Source organism: Coccinella septempunctata, chromosome 3 (genome assembly GCF_907165205.1).
Source record: "Coccinella septempunctata chromosome 3, icCocSept1.1, whole genome shotgun sequence".
In the NCBI taxonomy this organism is placed as follows: domain Eukaryota; kingdom Metazoa; phylum Arthropoda; class Insecta; order Coleoptera; family Coccinellidae; genus Coccinella; species Coccinella septempunctata.
The window spans coordinates 20,449,688-20,472,002 of NC_058191.1; the positions used below are offsets into that span (position 1 = coordinate 20,449,688).

Genomic DNA, 22,315 nt, shown 5'->3' on the forward strand with positions numbered 1-22,315 from the left:
AAAACACAAACGTCAAATGACCTTGTAACGTCAAATATTATTGATTTTCCCACTGGAAACAGCTCATTCGCATAGAAAAAAACCATTGGAAGCAGTTCCTCTGAAATGTAACGGAATATGTTCCCATACTTCAGTTCGAGAATACAGAATTTGAAAATTCCATGGGAAATGTCATTTTTTTCCTATGGGACACATTCGAGAATCGGGCCCCAGACGCTTCGAAGATGCACAAAAAATAAATTAACTTAACTTATTTTCTCATGGCTGATTTTTGAAGTTATATTATAAGTGCCAGACACTTCCCATGGGCCAAAACTCTTGCCAGACGCTTTGAGTAAGAACAAAAAAATAAATGAACTTTAAATATTTTCACATGTCTGATATTATAAAATATGCCATTGAAGTATAGGTGAATCCTTCCACTCCATCCACTTCAACTGCTGTTGATGATAACATTGATAACAAAATTTTATCAAGAGTAGATGACAGTTTATCGTGTCCGGAGCATGAAGAAGCTGACTAAAATTGTTTTTCATATTTGTAATATAGACGCTCAAGCAAATTTTGTTATAAGATGTTCTGATACCGATATTGCGATAATTATGTTAGGACATATGCATAATTTGAAAAATGTATGGTAGGCACCGGGAATAATCAAATATATATTAATTTAACAAAGGTTTACGAGCACTTGGGACTATCTTTGTGAAGAAGTTTGCCAGGATTCCATGCATTCACTGGATGCGACTTTAATCCCGCATTAAAAAAAAAAGTAAACAAAGACCATTAAGAGCCTGTCCAGATGCAGCGATAAACGCGCGATTCACTACGCGCGTTTCGAAACGCGCGTGTCGAGATACTTCTCGACACGCGCTCTAGTAAGAGCTTGTCCAGATGCGGCGAGAAACGCGCGATTGACTACGCGCGTATCATTTCATGTTGCGTCCACATGTAGCGTTTGTCTACGCGTCAAAACGCGAGTTTCCAGTCCAGTATTCCCTATTATTGAATCCTTGGTTTTCAGTGTGGATGGTTTTTTCTCTTTTGAATTACTTCCTTCACAAAATATTTCAACAATTTCTTCCCAACATGTATTTTTAGTAGGTATTCATCGATTGGAATATTCCGGAAATTCCATATCCCACAACAGAATTATCTTTTTGCAATTCTGACATATAAAGTGGCACTTTTTAGAACTCATTGACGTTTGAAACGTAATACAAGAGACCGATTTGCTGAATATTTTGTAAATGAGTCAACTGCCCTGACAAAATCAAATGGTTTAATAATTTATGTATTGTTCCAAGTACCGCAGTACATTTTTATTCCGTATAATCCTACTTTGCGCACTATTAAAAATGGTTTACTTATCCAAAGCTCTTTTTCCTCTTCTGAATCACCTTCTTCAGAAAATCTATAAACAATTTCTTTCCAACATTTTTTCCGAATACGATTGAAATATTTGGGTGATTCCATATCCCACAACAGAATTTCCCTTTCAACTTCATCGATAAAAAGTTCAATATCGTTATCGAGTTCCATTTCGAAATTTCACTTAATCCGTCCTCACGCAGCAACCAACGCATGTGTACTGGACGCTACCATTGAGACCCTAGTATCTCGACACGCGCGTAGAACGCGCGAGTCGAGATTCCTGCGATTGCTTGCGTCGAACTTGCGATTTTATTGCACGCGCGTGTGCATGTGGACGGGACCTACTGTGCTCTAGTATCTCGACACGCGCGTTTTGAAACGCGCGTAGTGAATCGCGCGTAGTGAATCGCGCGTTTCTCGCAGCATCTGGACAGGCTCTAAGAGCGCAGTAGATCCCGTCCACATGCATACGCGGATCTCGACTCGCGCGTTCTAGTACACATGCGTTGATTGCCGCGTGAGAACGGTTTAAGTGAAATTTCGAAATGGAACTCGATAACATATCGATGTTATCGAGTTCCATTTTCGAACTTTTCATCGATGAACTGGAAAAAAAAATTCTGTTATGGAATATGGAATGATTCTAACATTCCAATCGTATTCTGAAAAAAAAAATTGGGAAAAATATGTCAATATATTTTCTGAACGAGGTGATTCAGAAGATAAAAAAAAGAGCTTTAGATAAGTAAACCATTTTTATTAGTGCGAGAAGTAGGATTATACGGAATAAAGAAGTACTGCGTTACATGAAATAATACATAAATTATTAAACCATTTGATTTTTCCAGGACTTTAACTCGTTTACAAAATATTGAGCAAATCGGTCTCTTGTATTACGGGAACTTACACTTGTATTACGGGAACTTACACAACGTTTATGAGTTCTAAAAAGGTTCTATAAAGTTCCACTTTATATGTCAGAATTGGAAAAAGAAAATTCTGTTGTGGAATATGGAATCTCCCGAATATTCCAATCGATGAATACCTAAGGAAAATACATGTTGAGAAGAGATTGTTGAAATATTTTGTGAAGGAAGCAATTCAAAAGAGAAAAAACCATCCACACTGGAAACCGAGGATTCAATAATAGGGAATACTGGACTGGAAACTCGCGTTTTGACGAGTAGAGAAACGCAACATGTGGACGCTACATGAAATAATACGCGCGTAGTCAATCGCGCGATTCTCGCCGCATCTGGACAAGCTCTAATATATTGATGAAAAAATATGAGTATCAGCAAGCTTTTATACAGTTTGGAGATCCCGGATTGTTTACCAATAGGACAATACAAATAGATATTTCCAACAATATACAAAAATTAATCTGCGAAATTTATACTGTTCCTGGTATACTTAATGTTAATGCTGCCCGGCTCCAGTTATTTTTAAATAATTACAGCGTATCTGATACTAACAAAAAAATTCAATTCGAAAAATTTCAAAAATTTTGATGCTAGCATTTACCACCATGCGAAACTGAGTTATTTCAACAATTTCTTAGAGCTAATAACAATGCTAGCATATGGAATAATGCAAATGAGAAACAACCATCAATTTTTACTCCTGAAACAATGGGTGGACGTTTGAAGAAAACCAGTACCACTTTCATTGGTTTGATGGTGACCAATTACCAGGAGACGTCAGTGAATCTCTCCAAAAATCCGGTACTGTACTTTGACTTCTACTTCAAATGTTATTATATTCGTAATTTCATGTTTTTGAATTATTTGATCTGTTTTTCGCAGAAGAAGCTGCTTGCAACGACAACATGATTGATGATGTTGAGGACGATGACTCGAATGCCCAATATCATGACAGGCTTGATGGTGAAAATTGCAACGATTGTGTCGATGATAACGATGTTTAAACAATAAATAAATACTTCCTTTCATTAATCATAGTTGATTTTCTTTAACTCAAATGATTTTTCTTAAAATTGTTTCCACTGGTACTTCATTTATAATAAAATCAAAATAATTGTTTATAAAACAATAAATTAATTTTCTGTCATATTTATTAATTATAACCTTATTGTTGAAGTTCATCTTATTCGAATGGAGATGTGGAAATATTGAATCGAAAGAGGTAATAAAGCATTTTTTAAATATTTTATACTATGGCGCTCACAATCCCGGCTAAATAATTTTCATGTTTAGGGGATGTTTGGTCACTACTATTTGTCTGACTGATGAAATATAACTTTTTTATAGTTACTTCAATGGCATATTTCAATTTCAGGCATGTGAAAATAAGTAGAGTTCGTTTATTCTTCGTGCATCTTCAAACCGTCTGGCATGAGTTTTGGCCCATGGAAAGGGTCTGACACTTATAATATAACTTCAGAATAATATTCTTTAAATCATATATAAAAATCGGCCATGTGAAAATAAGTTATGTTCATTTATTTTTTGTGCATCTTCAAAGCGTCTGGCAAGAGTTTCGGCCCATGGGAAGTGTCTAGCACTTATAACTTCAGAATAATATTCTTTAAAATATATATAAAAATCAGCCATGTGAAAATAAGTTAAATAACACTTATTTTTAGTCACCTTTGCCACCTGGTATCTGCCTAGGCCTAGGTGTTACTAGGCAAGCTCCCACAAGTTCAAGGTATTCAAAGCACATGAGACACTACTGAAATCGTAAAGTTTCATCTGTTCGAAAATAAGTTATGTCTGATCGCTCTGGGATCTTACTCCATATTGTATATACTAATATTCAATCACTTTCTTCAAAATTTGCTGAATTACTTTCTTGTGTTCAACTTCACCATTACCATACATTAGTTTCATTTCTGAATCTTGGCTTCAAGTCTATGTTTCTGACAGCATAATTTCCATACCAGGCTATATACTATACAGGAATGATAAACATCGGGGCTGTTGGATATCGAGGGGTTTGTGCTTATGTAAACAACGTCATCACATCAGAGTTTCAGGTCCATGTTTCCCATGAAAATTGGCCAGGGATTGACAACATTTTCTTTAATATCGCGAAGCATAACTTCTCTATTTAGTTCGGATGCATATACCGACCTCGTGCGTGTTCCTCCGATTCTGAGTTTATCGATTTCCTTTCGCGGATCACAAATGAACAACCAAATTTTCTGATAACTGGCGATTTTAATTGCCCGGATATCAAATGGCCACTAACTAAACTGCCATCTTCAGATTCTTCGTCTTATGCTTATGCAGAATTTCTCAATAATTCCGGTGTGCATCAGCTCATCACGAAGCCGACAAGATTTAGGAGCGGACAGATTCCTTCAGTTTTGGACCTTTTTATCGCCTCAGATCCCAATATTGTTTCAGAAATTGATTATTTTCCACCAATTCTCAAATCAGATCATGCTGTGCTATCGACTGAACTGCAACTTAATATGAACAGTGAACTGAGATTACACGAAAGAACCGTTAAAAGATTTGATTACAGCAAAGCAAATGAACACAAGCGAAATCACAATAACAACCAATCCGATTAAGCCTTGGATCGATGAGGGTGCACTAAAGCTTGTGAGGATCAAAAGATCTTTATGGAGAAGTTATCTCCGTTCTAGAGCTGAGAGTGATTATCAAAATCACAGATCCTACTCCAAATACGTTTCATCTTCAATAAAAAAATGCAAATCTGATTTCGATCAGAATCTTGCCTCAGCTAAAAACAAACAAAAAAAGTTTTATAAATACCTAAGATCTTCTATGTCCACTAAAGTGGGTGTGCCACTTGGTACGGTTCTCTTGCCTCAGTTTCGCAAGTCATCTTCGGAGATTAACTCTTTGACGATCGACCAGGGGTTGGTGGGAAGACACCAAGGGTGAAGAAGGATTCTTCTCCGGGACCAGATGGCATCTCATCAAACTTACTGAATAACTATGCTCAGTCCCTAGCCGAACCACTAGCAATTATTTTCAACAAATCTGTTTCCTCCTCATCTCTTCCGAAGGATTGGTTATGTGCTTCAGTCACGCCAATATTCAAGAAGGGGGATAAATTAAACGCTTCTAATTACCGCTCTATCAGTTTAACTGCCTGCGTTTCAAAGGTACTGGAGCGGATAATCTCGACGCACATTCTCGATTTTGCCTTGTCTGAACATATCATCCCTGACCAGCAGCATGGATTCTTGCCAGGCCGTTCTACCCTGACGAATTTGTTATCCTGCATTGACGATTGGACTAAGGCCTGGGACTCGGGTACGCCGATTGATGTCTTATACCTTGATTTTGCTAAGGCATTCGACCGGATACCACATCGCCGTTTTTTTTGCCAAATTAGAACACTGTGGTGTCAGAGGTGAAATCCTCAATTGGATCTGATCATTCCTATCTTCGAGATCTTATCGTGTCCGAGTTGGAGGCGCTGTCTCTGCTGAAGACACTCCTGTCATCAGTGGGGTCCCTCAGGGATCTGTTCTCGGTCCTATTTTATTTATACTGTACACGTGTGATATTCCTTCGCTCATCATATCCCCATGCGCTATGTTTGCCGATGATACAAAATTGTATAACTACGCCCAAGAAGAACATCCTTCAGGACGATCTTAACGCTATAACCAAATGGTGCAGCATTTGGTGTCTGCCGCTCAATGTAGAATAATGCTGCGTCCTACACATTGGCAAAAATAACCCGAGATCAGTTTATACGGTCGATCAGTGAACCTTGTTATCGGCGACTAGCCATTGCGACTTGGACTTGTTGTGTCAAGTGACCTGAGCTGGTCTGAACATATAACAACTGTTTGTTCACAAGCGAAGCAGGTCACATTTCAACTTCAAAAAGCTTTTGCCAGATGTGACATTACAACGAGCAGGCTCCTGTATCAGTCTTTTGTCCGGCCAATCATGGAATATGTCGGTCCTGCTTGGTCGCCGTCACTCAGAAGAGAGGTAGATATGTTAGAGTCTGTCCAGCGCTGGAACACAAGAATACCTTTTGGTCGCGTTCGGCCTTCATATGAAAACCGACTCAGAATGTTCCAGCTTCCAACGTTTGAGGACCGTAGAACTAGAGGAGACTCCATAATAACTTACAGAGCTCTGCATGGCGGCTTCAGTGTTGACATTGGTTCTATGTTTAGAAGTGGGGTCAACAGGTTGAGGGGCCATAACTTCAAGTTGGCAAAGGAAAGCTTCAAGAACAACCAGCGAAGGAACTTCTTAACCAACAGAGTGTTTGATGTGTGGAATGGTCTCCCGCACGAAGTGGTCAATGCAGGATCGGTTAATGCATTCAAGAACCTCTATGATAAGTTCATGGAATCACAACTGTAGACGTCCGGTGGATGGTTAATGGATTTTCTTAATTTAGTTTTATTTTGTTTTTTACGAGTTTCCTCATAATTTTTTCTTTGTTTCTTTTTGAGTTTATAGGTTCAAACCTCAACTCTTTACAATAAATAATAAAAAATAATAAAAATAACTATACATACAAGTATCTAGGCATCAAACAGGCAAGAAAAATCAATAAGAGTCAGATGAAGAAAGAATTAACGGAGTTCACCCGAAGATTGAGAAGGATAATGAGAACTGGTCTTAACAGCAAGAATCTGATAAAAGCGATAGATACCTACGTTTGCTAGGCGCTGAGCTACTCATTCGGTATCATCTCTCGAACCACCACGGATTTAGCAGCCCTACAGAGAAAAATAAGGACGATATTGACAAAACATAATAAACATCACCCCAAAAGCTCAATAGAACGGACAGAGCTGCCACGACACCTCGGGGGTAGAGGAATTGTTGACTTGTCCAACCGCATGTCCCAGGAAATTGAAGGACTTCGAAAATATTTCCTGAACAAGGCTGCTTCGTCAGAATTCCATCGAGTAGTTTGTGTTGCTGGTAGTTCTACTCCGTTGAAGCTACAACAGGACCACTTGGAAACTGTCGAACAATCTGCAGAAAGCAAAATGCAGCAAATTGGTGAGAGCTATCAACAGCAGTGTTCCTTGGACCGATATTTCCCAACTGTAATTATTAATTGGAACGAGATTTTCCTGTTCGTACCTTATTGGCAAACCTTTGCATGGAAAGCACCAGAAAGAGGTCAATCATGATTACGTCGACATATCTGCGTCAAACAGCTGGTTGACTTCCGGAAGGTTGTTTCCCGAGACAGAGGGCTTCATCCTTGCCATCCAGGACCAGGTGATTCCGACAAGGAACTACATGAAATATATCGCCAAGCATCCATCAGTGAAGAACGATAGCTGTCGTTATGGCTGTGCGACACATGAAACTATCCAGCACATCACCGGGGAATGTCAGAAGTTCGCGGGCACGGAGTACAAGAGTCGACATGACGCTGTTCCCAAGATTCTTCACCCAGAATTGGCATTAAAACGCCAAATTCTAAGTTCGAAAAAGGTTCCTTATTACAATCACCATCCGGATGCTGCATTGGAAAATGAACATCACAAGCTCTACTGGGATCGCACGGTTCTCACAGACCGGAAAATAACTCACAATAGACCAGACCTCATAGTGCTCAATAAGGATGAGGACACAGCACTATTCATCGACGTGGCAATTCCGAATAATAACAATCTTCTAGAAAGACACACCGAAAAAATTTCAAAATACAGAGATCTAGAGGAACAAACCAGGAGACAGTGGAAGCTGAAAGATGTCAAGACCATCCCTATTGTCATATCATCTACAGGCCTGATACCGAAGAAACTACTAGAGAACTTGAGGAAACTTCAGCTGGACGAAAATATCTATAGTCATGCAGAAGGCGGTACTGCTGGGAACGGCGAGAACTGTACGCAAGTACATGGGGAATACAGAGGAACACCGTCTGCTTCGACAGGAAGTGCGGGTGGATCAGGAATCCAACCGACAGCAAGAAGCCGAGGAGCGGCCCGAACCCGACCACCACCACGAGTCCGAAAACCTGGAAAGGACTCCAACAGAGCTTAATCCTTTTGATATCTGAGATATCTGGATGAGTGAATGGTCCTGTGGAGAGGAGTGTGAAAGCCGCAAGGCTAAAGTCACTATTAGTTTCGCAAATGTTCAAAACGTTGAAGAACATTCAGTAACTTCGCTGGTGTCATTTGTTTACAGTCGTTTACGATACGATGACGTAATTCTTCCAGGCATTCGAGCTGAGTAGAATAAATTCTACCTTTCATGTGATCCCACAAAAACGAGTAGAAAAAGGTCAGGCGATCGTAAGGGCCATTCTAAAAATCCTTGTCGCGCCGGCGATAAAAATCATCTTCATTCAGAGATATGGGTGAAGCATATAACGCCGACGTACGCTAATAACGTTATGGAATAACGTCTCGCGCTATCTGGCTCAGATTTCAGTCGTATGGAAGATACGAATTTACGTTACTAGCGTAAGCAACAGCTAATCGGTGAATGTCAAAGTTTGTTGTCGACGTAGGTTTCTAATGCTTTTTCGGTTGATTATATGCTGTTTTTGTGGATTATAAGCGCTTATATGAATGCAAAATCACAGGAATTTTTGTTTGTGGAGTTTTATTGAACTGTGTTGAAAAAAATATCTCTTCACAGTGTACTTTCATAATTTTGAAAATAATGAACATGGACCTATAAGTGGCCACTATAGTCACCAAGAAAAAATTGTTGATTTTGGAAATTAATATTTCGGAGCTTCAGCATATCTTCTGGAGGATATGTAGAGATAATGTAGAATAATTTGTGTACTGCCTTACTGCCATCAAGCCATAAGCCAATGTCCAATCTAGATGTATCTGTATCTACTTTTATGAGTCTCAATTAAAAAATGCTCTAATTGAATCCAGATCAATTACGATAACGTGCTACGTTATCCACCCGTAAATTACGGAATGCAATATCGATGATGAGAACAATCAGTCTATTCACTTTACACCACTTACATCTACTGAGCTCATAAATTACGGATCGAAACTTAAGAATAAAAAAACTAGTGGTCAAGACGGCATCCCCACATCGTTAATAAAAGCATGCTTGGAAGATATTCAGGATATCTTATGTTACATTATAAATAACTCCTTAAAATACGGTGTTTTTCCCGAGCAGCTGAAATTGGCAATGATTATACCCCTTTTCAAAAAAGGCGATCCTCATAAACTTAAAAATTATCGTCGTATTAGTTTATTACAGAGTTTTTCAAAATTATTCGAAATTATTGTCCTTTCTAAATTACTAGCGTTTTTTAATAGCTGCAACATCATAAATACGAATCAACATGGCTCAATAAAAAATAAATCTACAACCACAGCTATATTTGATTTCACTCAAATAATTGTCGAGCAGCTCGAGAGGGGAAATTACACTTTGGGGATGTTTTTGGACCTTTCCAAGGCATTTGACTGCATCAATATAGAAATACTTCTGAAGAAACTGTATGCTTATGGAGTGAGAGGTCCGGCATACTCTTGGTTGTCCACTTATTTAAATGGAAGGAAACAATATGTTTCAATAAACAGATCGGGCAGGAATTTCAGTTCTCGTGTTGTTGAATTGATGGTAGGCATTCCACAGGGCAGTATTCTGGGCCCCTTGCTCTTTTTGATCTACATAAACGATCTAAGCCTTGTTTTGTACCAGCTGTTGAAATATGTTGTTGACACAGATATCCTAGTATGGAGTGATAGTCTTAGCAATATTGAGGAAATAGCATCCGAACAACAAATTCAGTGACAAAATGGTTTTCAAATAACCGCTTGGTTCTAAACACTGATAAAACAACCTCTTTTTTATTTCGGACAAAGAGGTCAAGAGTAGATTTACCTGAAAACCTGACTATAGATGGCATGCAAATCCATAGATTAAATAGATGGATCATAAGCTATTTCCAGACTGTTCATTTTTCAAATAATTCCCACTGCAGGCAACCACCAATGAAATGAATTTACGCTTGTATTCCCCTTCTAAATTTCTAAGACGGCGTGTGTATTTGTAATTGTCAAAATATTATTTCAATCATTCACGTCGTAATATTTTGGAAAATAAGCAGCGATGTGCCGTAAAAACGTGTGTTTGAAATAAAAGTGCAATTTATACACGAAAGAGGAAAGCGATTTATTTATTCTGGTGAGTTTTTGATATTTTATTCTTGTTTGAGTTCACGACTTTATGAAATCAGGGGAGGGAGTTAGGGGACGCCAGGGTCGAATTTTGTTTGAATCCCATCTAATGATTTGCATCTACATTGAAATGTTGAGTTTATACAATAAAATAATTGATTTCAATTTTAGATTTCCCAGAAATGAAACCAGACGACAGCAGTGGAGAGTTGCAATGGGTCATGAAAACAATTTACACTTCTCTTGTAATTTACACTCCAGACTTCATTATAATGGGAGTAATCGGTATATAATCGACTTTTACCGTAAATTTGAAAAAAGATGCCATCCCGAGTGAGGTAAGATAGGTAGTTTACCACTGATTTTACTCGCTTTATTGTCTGAATATCACTTTGTTTGGAATTTTGATTTCTGACTACTTCTAGTTTTGTGGTGAACTTGAAATTTATAGTAGATTCTCTTTTTCTTATTATATCATGCGTTTTCGTATAAACATTCTTCCTGGTTTCGAGATGAACAGTAGAACGAGATTTAATTGCTTTAATAATGTTGTAATTATAGCCAATACTGTGCCAAACCTGTCATCACTACTGGAGTTTTTGAGGAAAATGGAAGGAAAATGAGAACAATATCAAGAAACACGAATGCCAGTTCAGGATTTGCAGAAATGAAAGCGTCTTGTAGTTCCTTATAAACTGCTGTGGAAAATAGAACTCGTCTTAGGAATGAAAATCCATAAAAATGAGCAGAGGTCATGTTTTGAACTTTTTTTGAAAATCAAAAAAGTTTCCTTTTTTTCTAAAATGTATTTCAATGGCAATGTAAAAATTATGCTACTACTGTAATTATGATAACAATAATGACCATTCAAATAATGCTCGGATATTCCCATTATTATTATGAGTTATTAAATGAAAATGTCTGTCATCAGGATACCTCATATTTCGAAGTAAAATTTCAGTGGAAAAATTGTTGCAGGAGACAAGTGGAGAACAGAAATTAAAAAACAGCTAATTGACGTTAGAAAACCGATTTAAGATTACGAATGAGTCGTCATCAGTACTTCAAGAAAAAAGTTGCTGCCTTACAAGCAGTTCCCAATTCATTGGAAAGAAAAATTCAAGATGAAATCTTGGAAAATCGAGGCAAATACCTAATGAAAAATTTCTTCGAAGACAGCTGCATGCATAAAATACATAAATATGGCAATGGCTTTGAACAATTTGCTTAAAAGTTGCATTATTATTCAGTTAAAGCTTACAGTTTCGTAAAAGAACTCTTGATTATTATGCACTTCAACAGCAAAAAGCACTTCCGAGGTGGTATAAAAATTTGAAGGGGGAAGCAGGTTGTTGAAGTATTTGAGTTGCCGAAAAACACTGCTCATTAGTTTATATGCAATATAACTTAATTCAATTTAAAACTGCCCCTAAAAAAAGATTGATGCTTCATCTAGAATTGAGGAATTCTTTTATGAGTTACTGTATACAATAAGAAATCATTTCCTATTTCACAATCATTGGTTCATGTTTATAGTATTACATTACTGTTTCATTCCGCAAAATTTGTACGAAAGACTTGAGGATCTCTCCAATGAATAAACTCTTTTAGATTCTCATTATACAAATTCCATAAAATTCAGCTGCTTCCACTTCTATTGATCTGAGAATTAACCATTTTAAAGGGAATTTTTTTCATGAAAGTAATAATCTGTATGTAGGTTAGGGTTATATTGACCATTAGTGTATAGTAACATTGTATTCAAAATAAATTCTTTTTTACATCAGGTGTTTTGGTATTATTAGTTCTACATCCCTTTGATTAGTTGTCATAAGAAAAATAGTCGAAATCTTTGCATTGAAACATATTTCCATTCGATATAAGATTACTGCCGACTACCTAAATATTCACAGTGTGACTAGTTCTGAACCCGCCCCTGTCCAGTTCCCCCCCCCCCAAGGAATCTAAATTCATATTTATGGCAGTATTTTGGGAACGCGTTTTTGTCGAGATGCTCTATCTCCTGTTTTATTAATCTATGTGCAAATCAAATTAGAAAAGAACCATAAATTTTTAGGTATCTACATAGATGAATTTCTTGATTGGGGAACTCATATTGACTATTTATGCCATAAACTGAGCACCACATCTTTCGCAATCAAAAATGTTTCAAAAGTTATAGACATCAAGCAATCTATTGTTCTCTACCATGCATGTCTGGAATCTGTTATTATATACGGCATTGTATTTTGGGGGACAAATGCAAAGGTTCAAAAAATTTTTATTATTCAAAAAAGAGTCTCACGCTATATAAATAAGATGAAGTTAAGAGATAGTTGTAGGGGAGTGTTCAGACAGAATTAAATATTTACCATCTATGCATTGTACATATATGAATGCCTCCTATTTCTATTCAAATACAATGAAACTTTTTCATCTCAGGCCAGTCACAATTATGCCACAAGAGGACTGAATATAAATTATCCTCCTCATTCATTGTCAATAACAGAAAGGAGTACGTATTATAGATGCATCAAATTTTATAACTGTCTTCCAAATCAAATAAAATTATTACGATTTGATAGTGTTTTCAAGAAAAAAGTTAAGGAATATCTGATAAATTTGGAACCTTATTGTCTTAATGATTTCTTGGCTTCAAGGGAGGTACCCTAGGTTAAGAAAGTACTGTTTTCATGACGCCATTTCTTTATAATTTGTAAATTCTTCTGGAATAAAGAGATTCATTTATTTATTTATCTTTAATACCGCCCGTTATTCTGAAAATAGAAATACGTAACGTTACTAACGCATGACGTTACAGATGCTTCCATATCTCTCTATTAAGTTGATGAACAAGATGAAATTCGTACGGGTGGAATTTATGGCGCATCAAAATGTTCAAAATGCTACGGGGAAAACCAGATTCTGTTGCCAGTTGCCTCGTACTCGATCTTGGACTGAGAGCCACCGGACCAAACACATCCACATCCACCCCTGCATTTGTTTTGATATTTCGCTTTTTATTACACACTGATCCAGTTTCCCGAAACTTTGCCACTAACTCGAGTACGTATATACATAACATGCCGATCCAAATGAAGCTAATTGAATAGTTCAGCTGTTCTCTTACCACATTGGTTATTTTCAAAAAAAGTGAAATAATTTCCACCCTCTCTGCATGATCTCGAATGAACGCAGGATAAAGGATTGAACTAATCGAGGGATTAAATTAAATGAAAATCATGGTTTTATTGTTATGTGATGGCAATAAACAGCTGGAGGACACAAGATTAATCTTTAATAGATATAACAAAAAAGGAATTATTAACAGTCGCATTCCGAACAAGAAGACAATCAATTATTGCCGATATTTGTAGCGGAAAATGAAAACTCTTCGTTTATAAAGGTCAAATTCACAGAAACAAGTACCAAAAGTACAGAAGTTCAAAATCGAAGAATATGTTATCTTCGAGAAACAATTCATTCAAGATCATGAATCAGGAAATACAACAACCATTAATTATTGAATTTTATTGAATTATTTCAGATATTAAAAAGCTTAAATGATGTGCTTACAAATAATGTATGTATCACATGGCCAATTTTTCCCTATGGAAAATTCAAGAGGGGTAGCCACCCCGCTTAGAGGGTGGCTATTTCACTTCTAAAATTCCTAAGAACCCATAGTTCTAAAATGAAAAAATAATCACAATTTTAAGAAAATATTCGTGTTTATTACGAATCAGAACATATTCTCATGTAATATTATGAGCATCCATTAACTAATCAAATTAAATCCAATTTTCGAAACAAGTACAAAAATAGAAATCTGACTTTATAAGCTTTCATATGAGGTATCACACAACCTATCTTTCCTACTCAAAATTTGAAGGTGGGAGCCACCCCTTGAACGGGGCGACTCCCACCCAAGTATCCCCTTCAAACAAAAATCCACCTGTCTCGGCTTTTTCCACGAATGTGGCCAATTCCCCGTAAATGGTTCTGTTAAGTTTCCAAATGGCCATTCTGTAAGTTCCCTGCGATCAAAATATTGAAAACATTCGTGGATGGGATAAAGGATAGTGAAATACAACAAGCCCTGAGACTAGCACGCCCTAGAACCATAGATGATGCCTTAGCCCAGGCTTTAGAAATTGAGGCAGCAAAACAAGCGTCGCATAGAGGACACCTTCGTGTAAGACAAATCCAAGAAACAGACCGATCTATTGAGGACATTGTCAGAGAAGAAATCCGCAGAATATCACAAGTTAGGAAAAAGGATGCTGTGTGCTGGAACTGCAACAAAAGTGGGCATTTTAAGCGAAACTGTCCAGAATTGGAAAAAGAGTCTCAGCAGGGAAACTAAAGGGGGTCGGTGATAAGGGGCATAAATCGACCCAAGCCAAAAATGCCACCGAAGTGATAATCCGAGGAATAATGTCTAAGGATTTATCAAGCATAGTTATCCCAGGAAAGATAAATGATAGAATTGTGAAAATACTGGTAGACACTGGCTCGACCAAAACCATTGTGCGTCCAGAAATTGCTGAGAGATTCAAGATTCGCCCAGTTAGGATCAAACTTCGAACTGCGTCTGGACAGGAAATACCGACTTATGGATCGATCGTCTCCACTATTGAATTGGGAAACACAACAGTTAGCCACGAAGTTCTGGTAGCTGGAATCACGGAAGAAGTTATTCTGGGATTGGACCTTGTTAAGAAGCTTGGATGCCAATTGGATATGAAGAGTGATGTACTTCGGCTAGGAAGTGAAGAGATTCCATTCAATGATGTGGAGGACAAGATATATCGGATTCGACTGACCGAGGACATCACGTTGCCAGGGCGAACTGAAGGAATAGTGACTGGTAGATGTGACGATGTAAAGAGGAGTGGCTGCGTGAGAGTAATTGAGCCCTGTGACGATACAACCTTAGCTAAAGGACTATTACTTGGGAAGACCGTGGTAAGGGTAAGAGACAGCATTCCCATCCGATTGCTCAATGTCAACATGTTTCCAGTCACCCTGAAGAAGGATACCTTGATTGGACGTGGTGTACCTGTGTACCATATTTCGGGTGGGATAAGTACTGCAGAAGTCTCAAAATCGCAAAGGAATTCTGAAGAACTGGTGTCCCTCCTCACTTCATAATGTCAAGAGCTCGACCGATACCAACTACCAACTACTCGAAGTGAGAAAATTGGTTCAAACGTTCTCCGACGTTTTTGCTACGGACGGAAAAGCAGGGAAGACTGATGTTGTGCAGCATAAAATCAATACTGGTGATGCACAACCTATCCGACAGCATCCTAGACGTCTTCCTCTGGCAAAAAGAGAAGAAGCTGAAAGGATTATTGAAGACATGGCGAGAGAAGGTGTAATCGAACCGTCCGATAGCCCCTGGACATCGCCCGTAGTATTAGTGAAGAAGAAGGATGGAACAACTAGATTCTGCGTAGACTATAGGCAGCTCAATCAGGACACGAAAAAGGACAGCTATCCCTTACCGAGAATTGATGATACCCTGGATACACTCTCGGGATCACGTTGGTTTTCCACCTTGGATCTGAAGAGTGGATATTGGCAGGTTGGCTTGGATCCAAAAGACAAAGAAAAGACTGCCTTCAGTATTGGAACGGGTCTGTGGCAGTTTAAAGTTATGCCTTTCGGTCTATGCAATGCTCCTGCCACATTTGAACGCCTGATGGAGACAATATTGAGAGGGCTCTCCTGGAAAACTTGTCTGGTGTATCTGGATGATGTGATAGTAGGGGGAAAATCATTCCAAGATCACTTACGCAACCTATCCGAGGTTTTACAGCGACTTCGTGATGCCAACCTAAAGCTAAGTCCAAAAAAATGTAATCTGTTTCGAACAGAAGTGAAATATTTAGGACACGTAGTTTCACGTAGAGGTGTTAAGGTTGATCCGGATAAGATCAAGGCAGTGCAGGAATGGCCTATACCGAAAGACAAGTGTGAGTTGCGGAGTTTCTTAGGCCTTTGCACTTATTATAGAAGATTTGTATCTGGTTTTGCCAACGTTGCCAAGCCGCTGACGAAATTGACGGAAGATGGACAGGAGTACAGGGTGGGCAAATTCCGATGTTTTAACACTACAGTTTTTAAACCAGAGGAGATACACAAAATCTGATACCCCATTCTCGTTCTCTTTTTCTGAGAAGATAACAATAGTAGTAGTCATTTTTGGCCACTTTCTTTTGTTTTCGAGTTATATGCAAAAATTGGAAAAATGGCGATATCGAAATAAATTTATATCTCCGCTAATATTGATGATAGACCTCTGAAATTGAAACATTATACAGGCACTTTTTTACGTAGAATCCAGTGGCGTGCTCGCCTTTTTTGCAGGATTTTTAATTACGAAGCTATGACCCAAAGTTATGTTTTTTCAAATGGGAACACTAGTTTTCTGTGCAATTTTTTGAAAGCTTAATTTTTACTGATTTCAAAAATATATAACATCATATGGTTTGTACCAATATAAATAATAGAAAATGGTCAAAAACCTTTTTTCTCAATATTTCTATGGTTTCAACTTTTGATGAGCATAGAAAAATATAGCATCGTATGATTACCAGTGTCTCTTTCTATAAGTCCTTTCATTATTATGAAAATTTATGAAATATATCTTGATTCAAATTTTGTGAAAATTGGTAAAGAGCATAGAAAGAATGACATTGCCGGAAGGAGACTGCTTTTGTTATAGGAAACTCTATTTTTCTGTGCTCGTCAAAAGTTGAAACCATAGAAATATTGGGAGGAAGTGTTTTTGACTATTTTCTATTATTTATATTGATACCAACCATATGATGTTATATATTTTTGAAATCAGTAAAAATTAAGCTTTCAAAAAGTTGCACACAAAACTAGTGTTCCCTTTTAAAAAAACATATCTTTGGGTCATAGCTTCGTAATTAAAAATCCTGCTGAAAAGGCGAGCCCGCCACTGGATTCTACGTAAAAAAGTGCCTTTATAATGTTTCAATTTCAGAGCTCTATCATCAGTATTAGCGGAGATATAAATTTATTTCGATGTCGGCATTTTTCTACTTTTTGCTTATAACTCGAAAACAAAAGAAAGTGGCGAAAAATCACTACTACTATTGTAAGTTTCTCAGAAAAATAGAACGAGAATGGGATATCAGATTTTGTCTATCTCCTCTGGTTCAAAAGCTGTAGTCCTAAAACATCGAAATTTGCCCACCCTGTACATATGGTCCGATGATTGCACTGAAGCCTTCGAACGATTGAAAAAGGCTCTGGTCACAGCTCCAGCTCTGAGTTACGCAAGGGCTGAAGGTAAATTTGTACTCGACACCGACGCCAGTAATACAGCCATTGGCGGCGTTCTATCGCATGTCCAGGATGGACAGGGTGTTGTCCAAACCAGAACGGAATTATTGTGTGACCAGGAGAGAACTTTTAGCAGTCATCAAGTCCGTAGAACATTTCTACAAATATTTGTAGAAATACTTACTAAGAACGGACCATGCTGCTTTGAAATGACTCCTGAGTTTAAAGAACCCGGAAGGACAAGTGGCTAGATGGATTGAGAGGCTGCAAGAGTATGACTGACACTGAACACAGAGCGGGGACTAGCCATCGCAATGCAGACGCGTTATCAAGAAGACCTTGTCCCGAGATTTGCAGCCATTGTTCGCGTCTGGAAGAAAAGATCGATTTAAGGCGGACCACCGTAATCGAAGACGACTGGCTACCTGAAGAAATTCAAAGAGCACAAGAAGAAGATAACGACTTGAAAGTAATCCTGAGTTGGAAGAAGAGCGGTAGACTCGGTAGTATCCAGACTGAGCCAGAATGTAAAGTCGTATTGGGCACAATGGGAAACGCTGAAGATTGATGGAGGTCTTCTGAAACGTTGTTGGGAAAATGAAGATGGAACTGAGCAGAGACTTAAGTTGATTGTGACGAATTTCCGTGTGACAGACATTCTGACCAGACTACATAACGGAACTTCAGGTGGACATTTCGGGATAACCAAGACGTTGGAAAAAGTCAGGCAGAGATTTTATTGGCTAAATTGTAAGAGGCACGTTAAAGATTGGTGTAGAAGATGCAAGGTTTGCGCTGCTAACGGACCTTATGGTAAAGGAAAAGCACCAATGAAGCAATATAACGTCGGATCTCCCATGGAACAAGTAGCTATCGACATCGCTGGCCCCTTTCCCGAAACAGACCATGGAAACAAGTACATTTTGGTAGCGATGGACTATTTCACGAAATGGGTGGAAGCCTACGGTATTCCTAATCAAGAGGCAAGTACGGTAGCTGATAAATTGGTCAGAGAATTCTTCTGCAGATTTGGAATAACTCTGGAGCTGCATTGTGATCAAGGCCGAAATTTTGAATCGAAGTTATTCCAAGAAGTATGCAGCAAATTGGGGATTCACAAAACAAGGACTACACCTCTTCATCTACAATCAGACGGCATGGTCGAACGAATGAATCGGACCATGGGAAAACATCTAGCCATAGTAGTTTCTGATCACCAGCGAGATTGGGATGAATATTTACATCTATTCACCATAGATCTTCGATTCATGAATCTACCAAGGAAACTCCATCCAGTATAATGTTCGGCCGAGAAATAAGGCTACCTTGCGACTTAGAGTTTGGATGTAAGCCTGGAGAAGACGTAGCTGGGGAGGACTACGTTAGTAAATTAAGGAACAAGCTGGATTACATTCATGACAAGGTACGCAATCAAATGCAGCAAGCAAGTGACCGAATGAAAATGCGCTACAACATCAAGGCTATTGAAGGTGGATTCACCACTGGAGATCTGGTGTGGCTACATAATCCACAAAGGAGAAAAGGTTTTTCACCAAAGCTGCAGAGACAGTGGGAGGGACCGTATGAAATAATCAAGAGGATAAATGATGTAGTTTACCGGATAAGGAAGCTCCCCAGAGGAAAACCAAAGGTTGTCCATTTCAACCGATTAGCCCCGTACGCGCAGGACAAAGAAGAAGTACGTCTTGTGGAAGCCCCGATGCAAGGTAGCAGCGATTACCAGAAGTTTATGGATTGTTATGGTGAGACACGCGTTTCACAGGAAGTACAACAAGACCTCTTTACCGTGTCTGAGGAATACTCTCTCGCTCATTGCGTAGCGAAGGACCTTCGTTTGAGCAAAGGAATAGCAAGAGTATTCAGAAATAAATTTGGACGTCATTTACAACTATTACGACAGCAGCCAAGAATCGGAAAAGTTTTGAAATTAAAGGCTGAAGGTCGGTTCATTTATTACCTAGTCACCAAGCAACATTTCTATCAGAATCTATGGACGGCACTGCATAGCTTGAAAGAAGACCTTCAACGCTTTGGAGTTAGGAAATTAGCTGTTCCCAAGCTCGGTTGTGGATTGGACCAGCTGAATTGGCGAGTTGTGCGAAGCATGCTGGAGGTGGTATTTCAGGGGACTGATATACGGATCCTGCAGTTTCAATCCGAAGCAGGCCAGGGAGCCTGGAAAAACTGTAGAGTGCTACTTCCATCAGAATGGCTACTGTAGGAATGGTGATGAGTGCAAGTTTCGCCACGGTCCTCGGAGAAATTCACTAAATCTGTTCTGGGACAGAACAGGCTCAAGGAGGGGACAGTGTAACCAGTCCGGCCCTTGCGGTCGCCTATATAAGCCCAGCGGAGGAGCAGGTAGGAAGTATAAGTACAGTTATAGTTCACAGTGCAAGCAACTAGTGAAAATAAATAAGAGTGAAAATAAATAGTAGTGTCATAGTTAGTTTGTGAGTTATAAGTGTATTAAGTGTAAATAAATAATTTAAATAAGTTGGACGTTTTAATCAAGCGAAGAAAACGTTACAGTATTCACAAACGGCTCTGAGTCGTCCCGCTGAAATTTTTCCAGGTGGTTGCCCCTATGCTATGAGGATGCATTTAACAAGCGATGTGTTTGGTCCTTCGTATACGAAGGACTTATCGCAGCCGGAGAACTCATACCATGAAATCGGGCTATTAGAAGAGGACCTTAACCAACTTTGAAACGAAACATTTTAAAATCTCTTTGAAGGTAACTTTCAGTATATAATGGCTCCAACAATATTTCGAAGATTCTTTCCGAAAAGCCAATGTTGGAACAATCATACAATATCACTCTGAAAATTGACTCAACTTTGTGGTTCTCTAGTAGGCTAGTAGGCTAACGAGTGGTTCAAAAATTACTCGCTTGGGCTTATTCGACGGAAAATTTAGAATCTAACAACTTTTATATTGATCACTTCCATCATATAAAAGTTAATTTATGAGAGGTTATCGAAAAACGAATTTACCAATTCCAAAACGAATATTTTAAAACTTAATCTCTGAATATTTTCCCAACTGTAACTGAACGATAATCCAAATTTTGGATTCAAAACCATAGAAAATCTAATTTTATCTCTTTGGAACCCTATCTCCAGAGAGTTTAAACTCAATATCTCAATTCATGCTATGATTTTTGAAATTATGAATATATGTGAAATTCAAACCCTTTTTTGCTTCATTACAATTTTGTGAATTACTTGTCTTGTGAAGAATTAATAATAAAAGTTTTTTTTCGAAAAATTCAAAATGTTCATCATTGGACATGATAAAACAAAATATCTATAAGTATTCAGACTATTCCCTGGAAATAAGCTGCGATGAATTGACCAAGTTCGGTGAGAAAATTAGGTGAAATCAAATTAGACTATGAGTCTCCCGGAGCAAAACATTAAAAAAACACTCGATTGAAATAATTTTAAATTATTGGAAATAATGAAAACCTTTACAAAGTAATTATATCATCTTTGTTTTGAGTACCTGTTGAATCTCTGATGCATTCAAATCAATAGCAGAGATAAATAGTATGTCAATTGCTCACCTTTTGGCTGCGGTTTCGGCTTGCTAGGCTTGACCCTGGTGCCAGGTCTAGGTTTTTTTGTTCCTACATCAGGAAGTTCAACACCTTGAGCCTTCAAACTATCTATAAGCGCTTGTGCTCTAGCTCGATCAGCCTTCTGTTTAGCAGTGAGTAACTTCCCCTCTGCTTTCAATCGTTCCTTACGTTCCTTTTCTTTCTGTTTTTTTCTTTCTTTTCTCTCTTGTTCTAATCTCAAAGCTTCCAGCCTTGCTTTCTCTGCTTCTTCTTCTCTTCTTATTCTTTCCTCCTCCTCACGTTTGAGACGTTCTTCTTCTTCTTTTATCTTCTGCAGTGCCTCTTGCATAGCAGCTAATGCTTTCTTTCCAGGTCCTGAATTGAGAAAGCAATTACCATAAACTAACCAAACATAATTCAGAATTGATTTCACAATACTGCATTTTTTTACAACTTCAAACTATATTATAGTGGAAATAAACAGCCCACTAGAATTTACTAGTCATTTGGATTTAAAAAAAAAATGTCTTATGGTGGGTTTGCGCAGCGTTCCTAAGAACTAAGATAATTAGGGAGCTGTGTGCCAAATTTCTATATAATTTATCTGTGTAGCAGACATTTAATTCTTGTGCCACAAGGAACAATAAGGACTAGGGCTGCCACCATGAGACCTATATTGCCAAGAGGAAGCACAGTTAAAAATAAAATAGTACAATATTTTTTCTCGCAATATATATGTATAATTTCCTCATCACTCAAAAACAGGTTGAATGGAAAAATGACACAATCAGAGAATGTGTGGTTTCTCTTGTTGATATTACCAACCAACCTTAATTAGGGTATGTTCAGTAAAAACCGTAGTTATATAATATTAATTGATTAATTGCGCCATCTAGTGGAAAATTTTTAGACATTTTAGTGAGCTTTATTTTCTC

General features: G+C 38.1%; 1 protein-coding gene across 1 annotated transcript in view; it reads right to left on the reverse strand.

Moving 5' to 3' along the window:
* Positions 1 to 22,315, reverse strand: part of LOC123308921 (eukaryotic translation initiation factor 5B) — a 153,184-nt gene that overhangs the window by 123,715 nt on the left and 7,154 nt on the right. Inside the window, exon 4 of the mRNA XM_044891730.1 lies at positions 21,387 to 21,755. Coding sequence (XP_044747665.1) covers positions 21,387 to 21,755 — 369 coding nt within the window. The remainder of the gene's footprint in view (positions 1 to 21,386; positions 21,756 to 22,315) is intronic.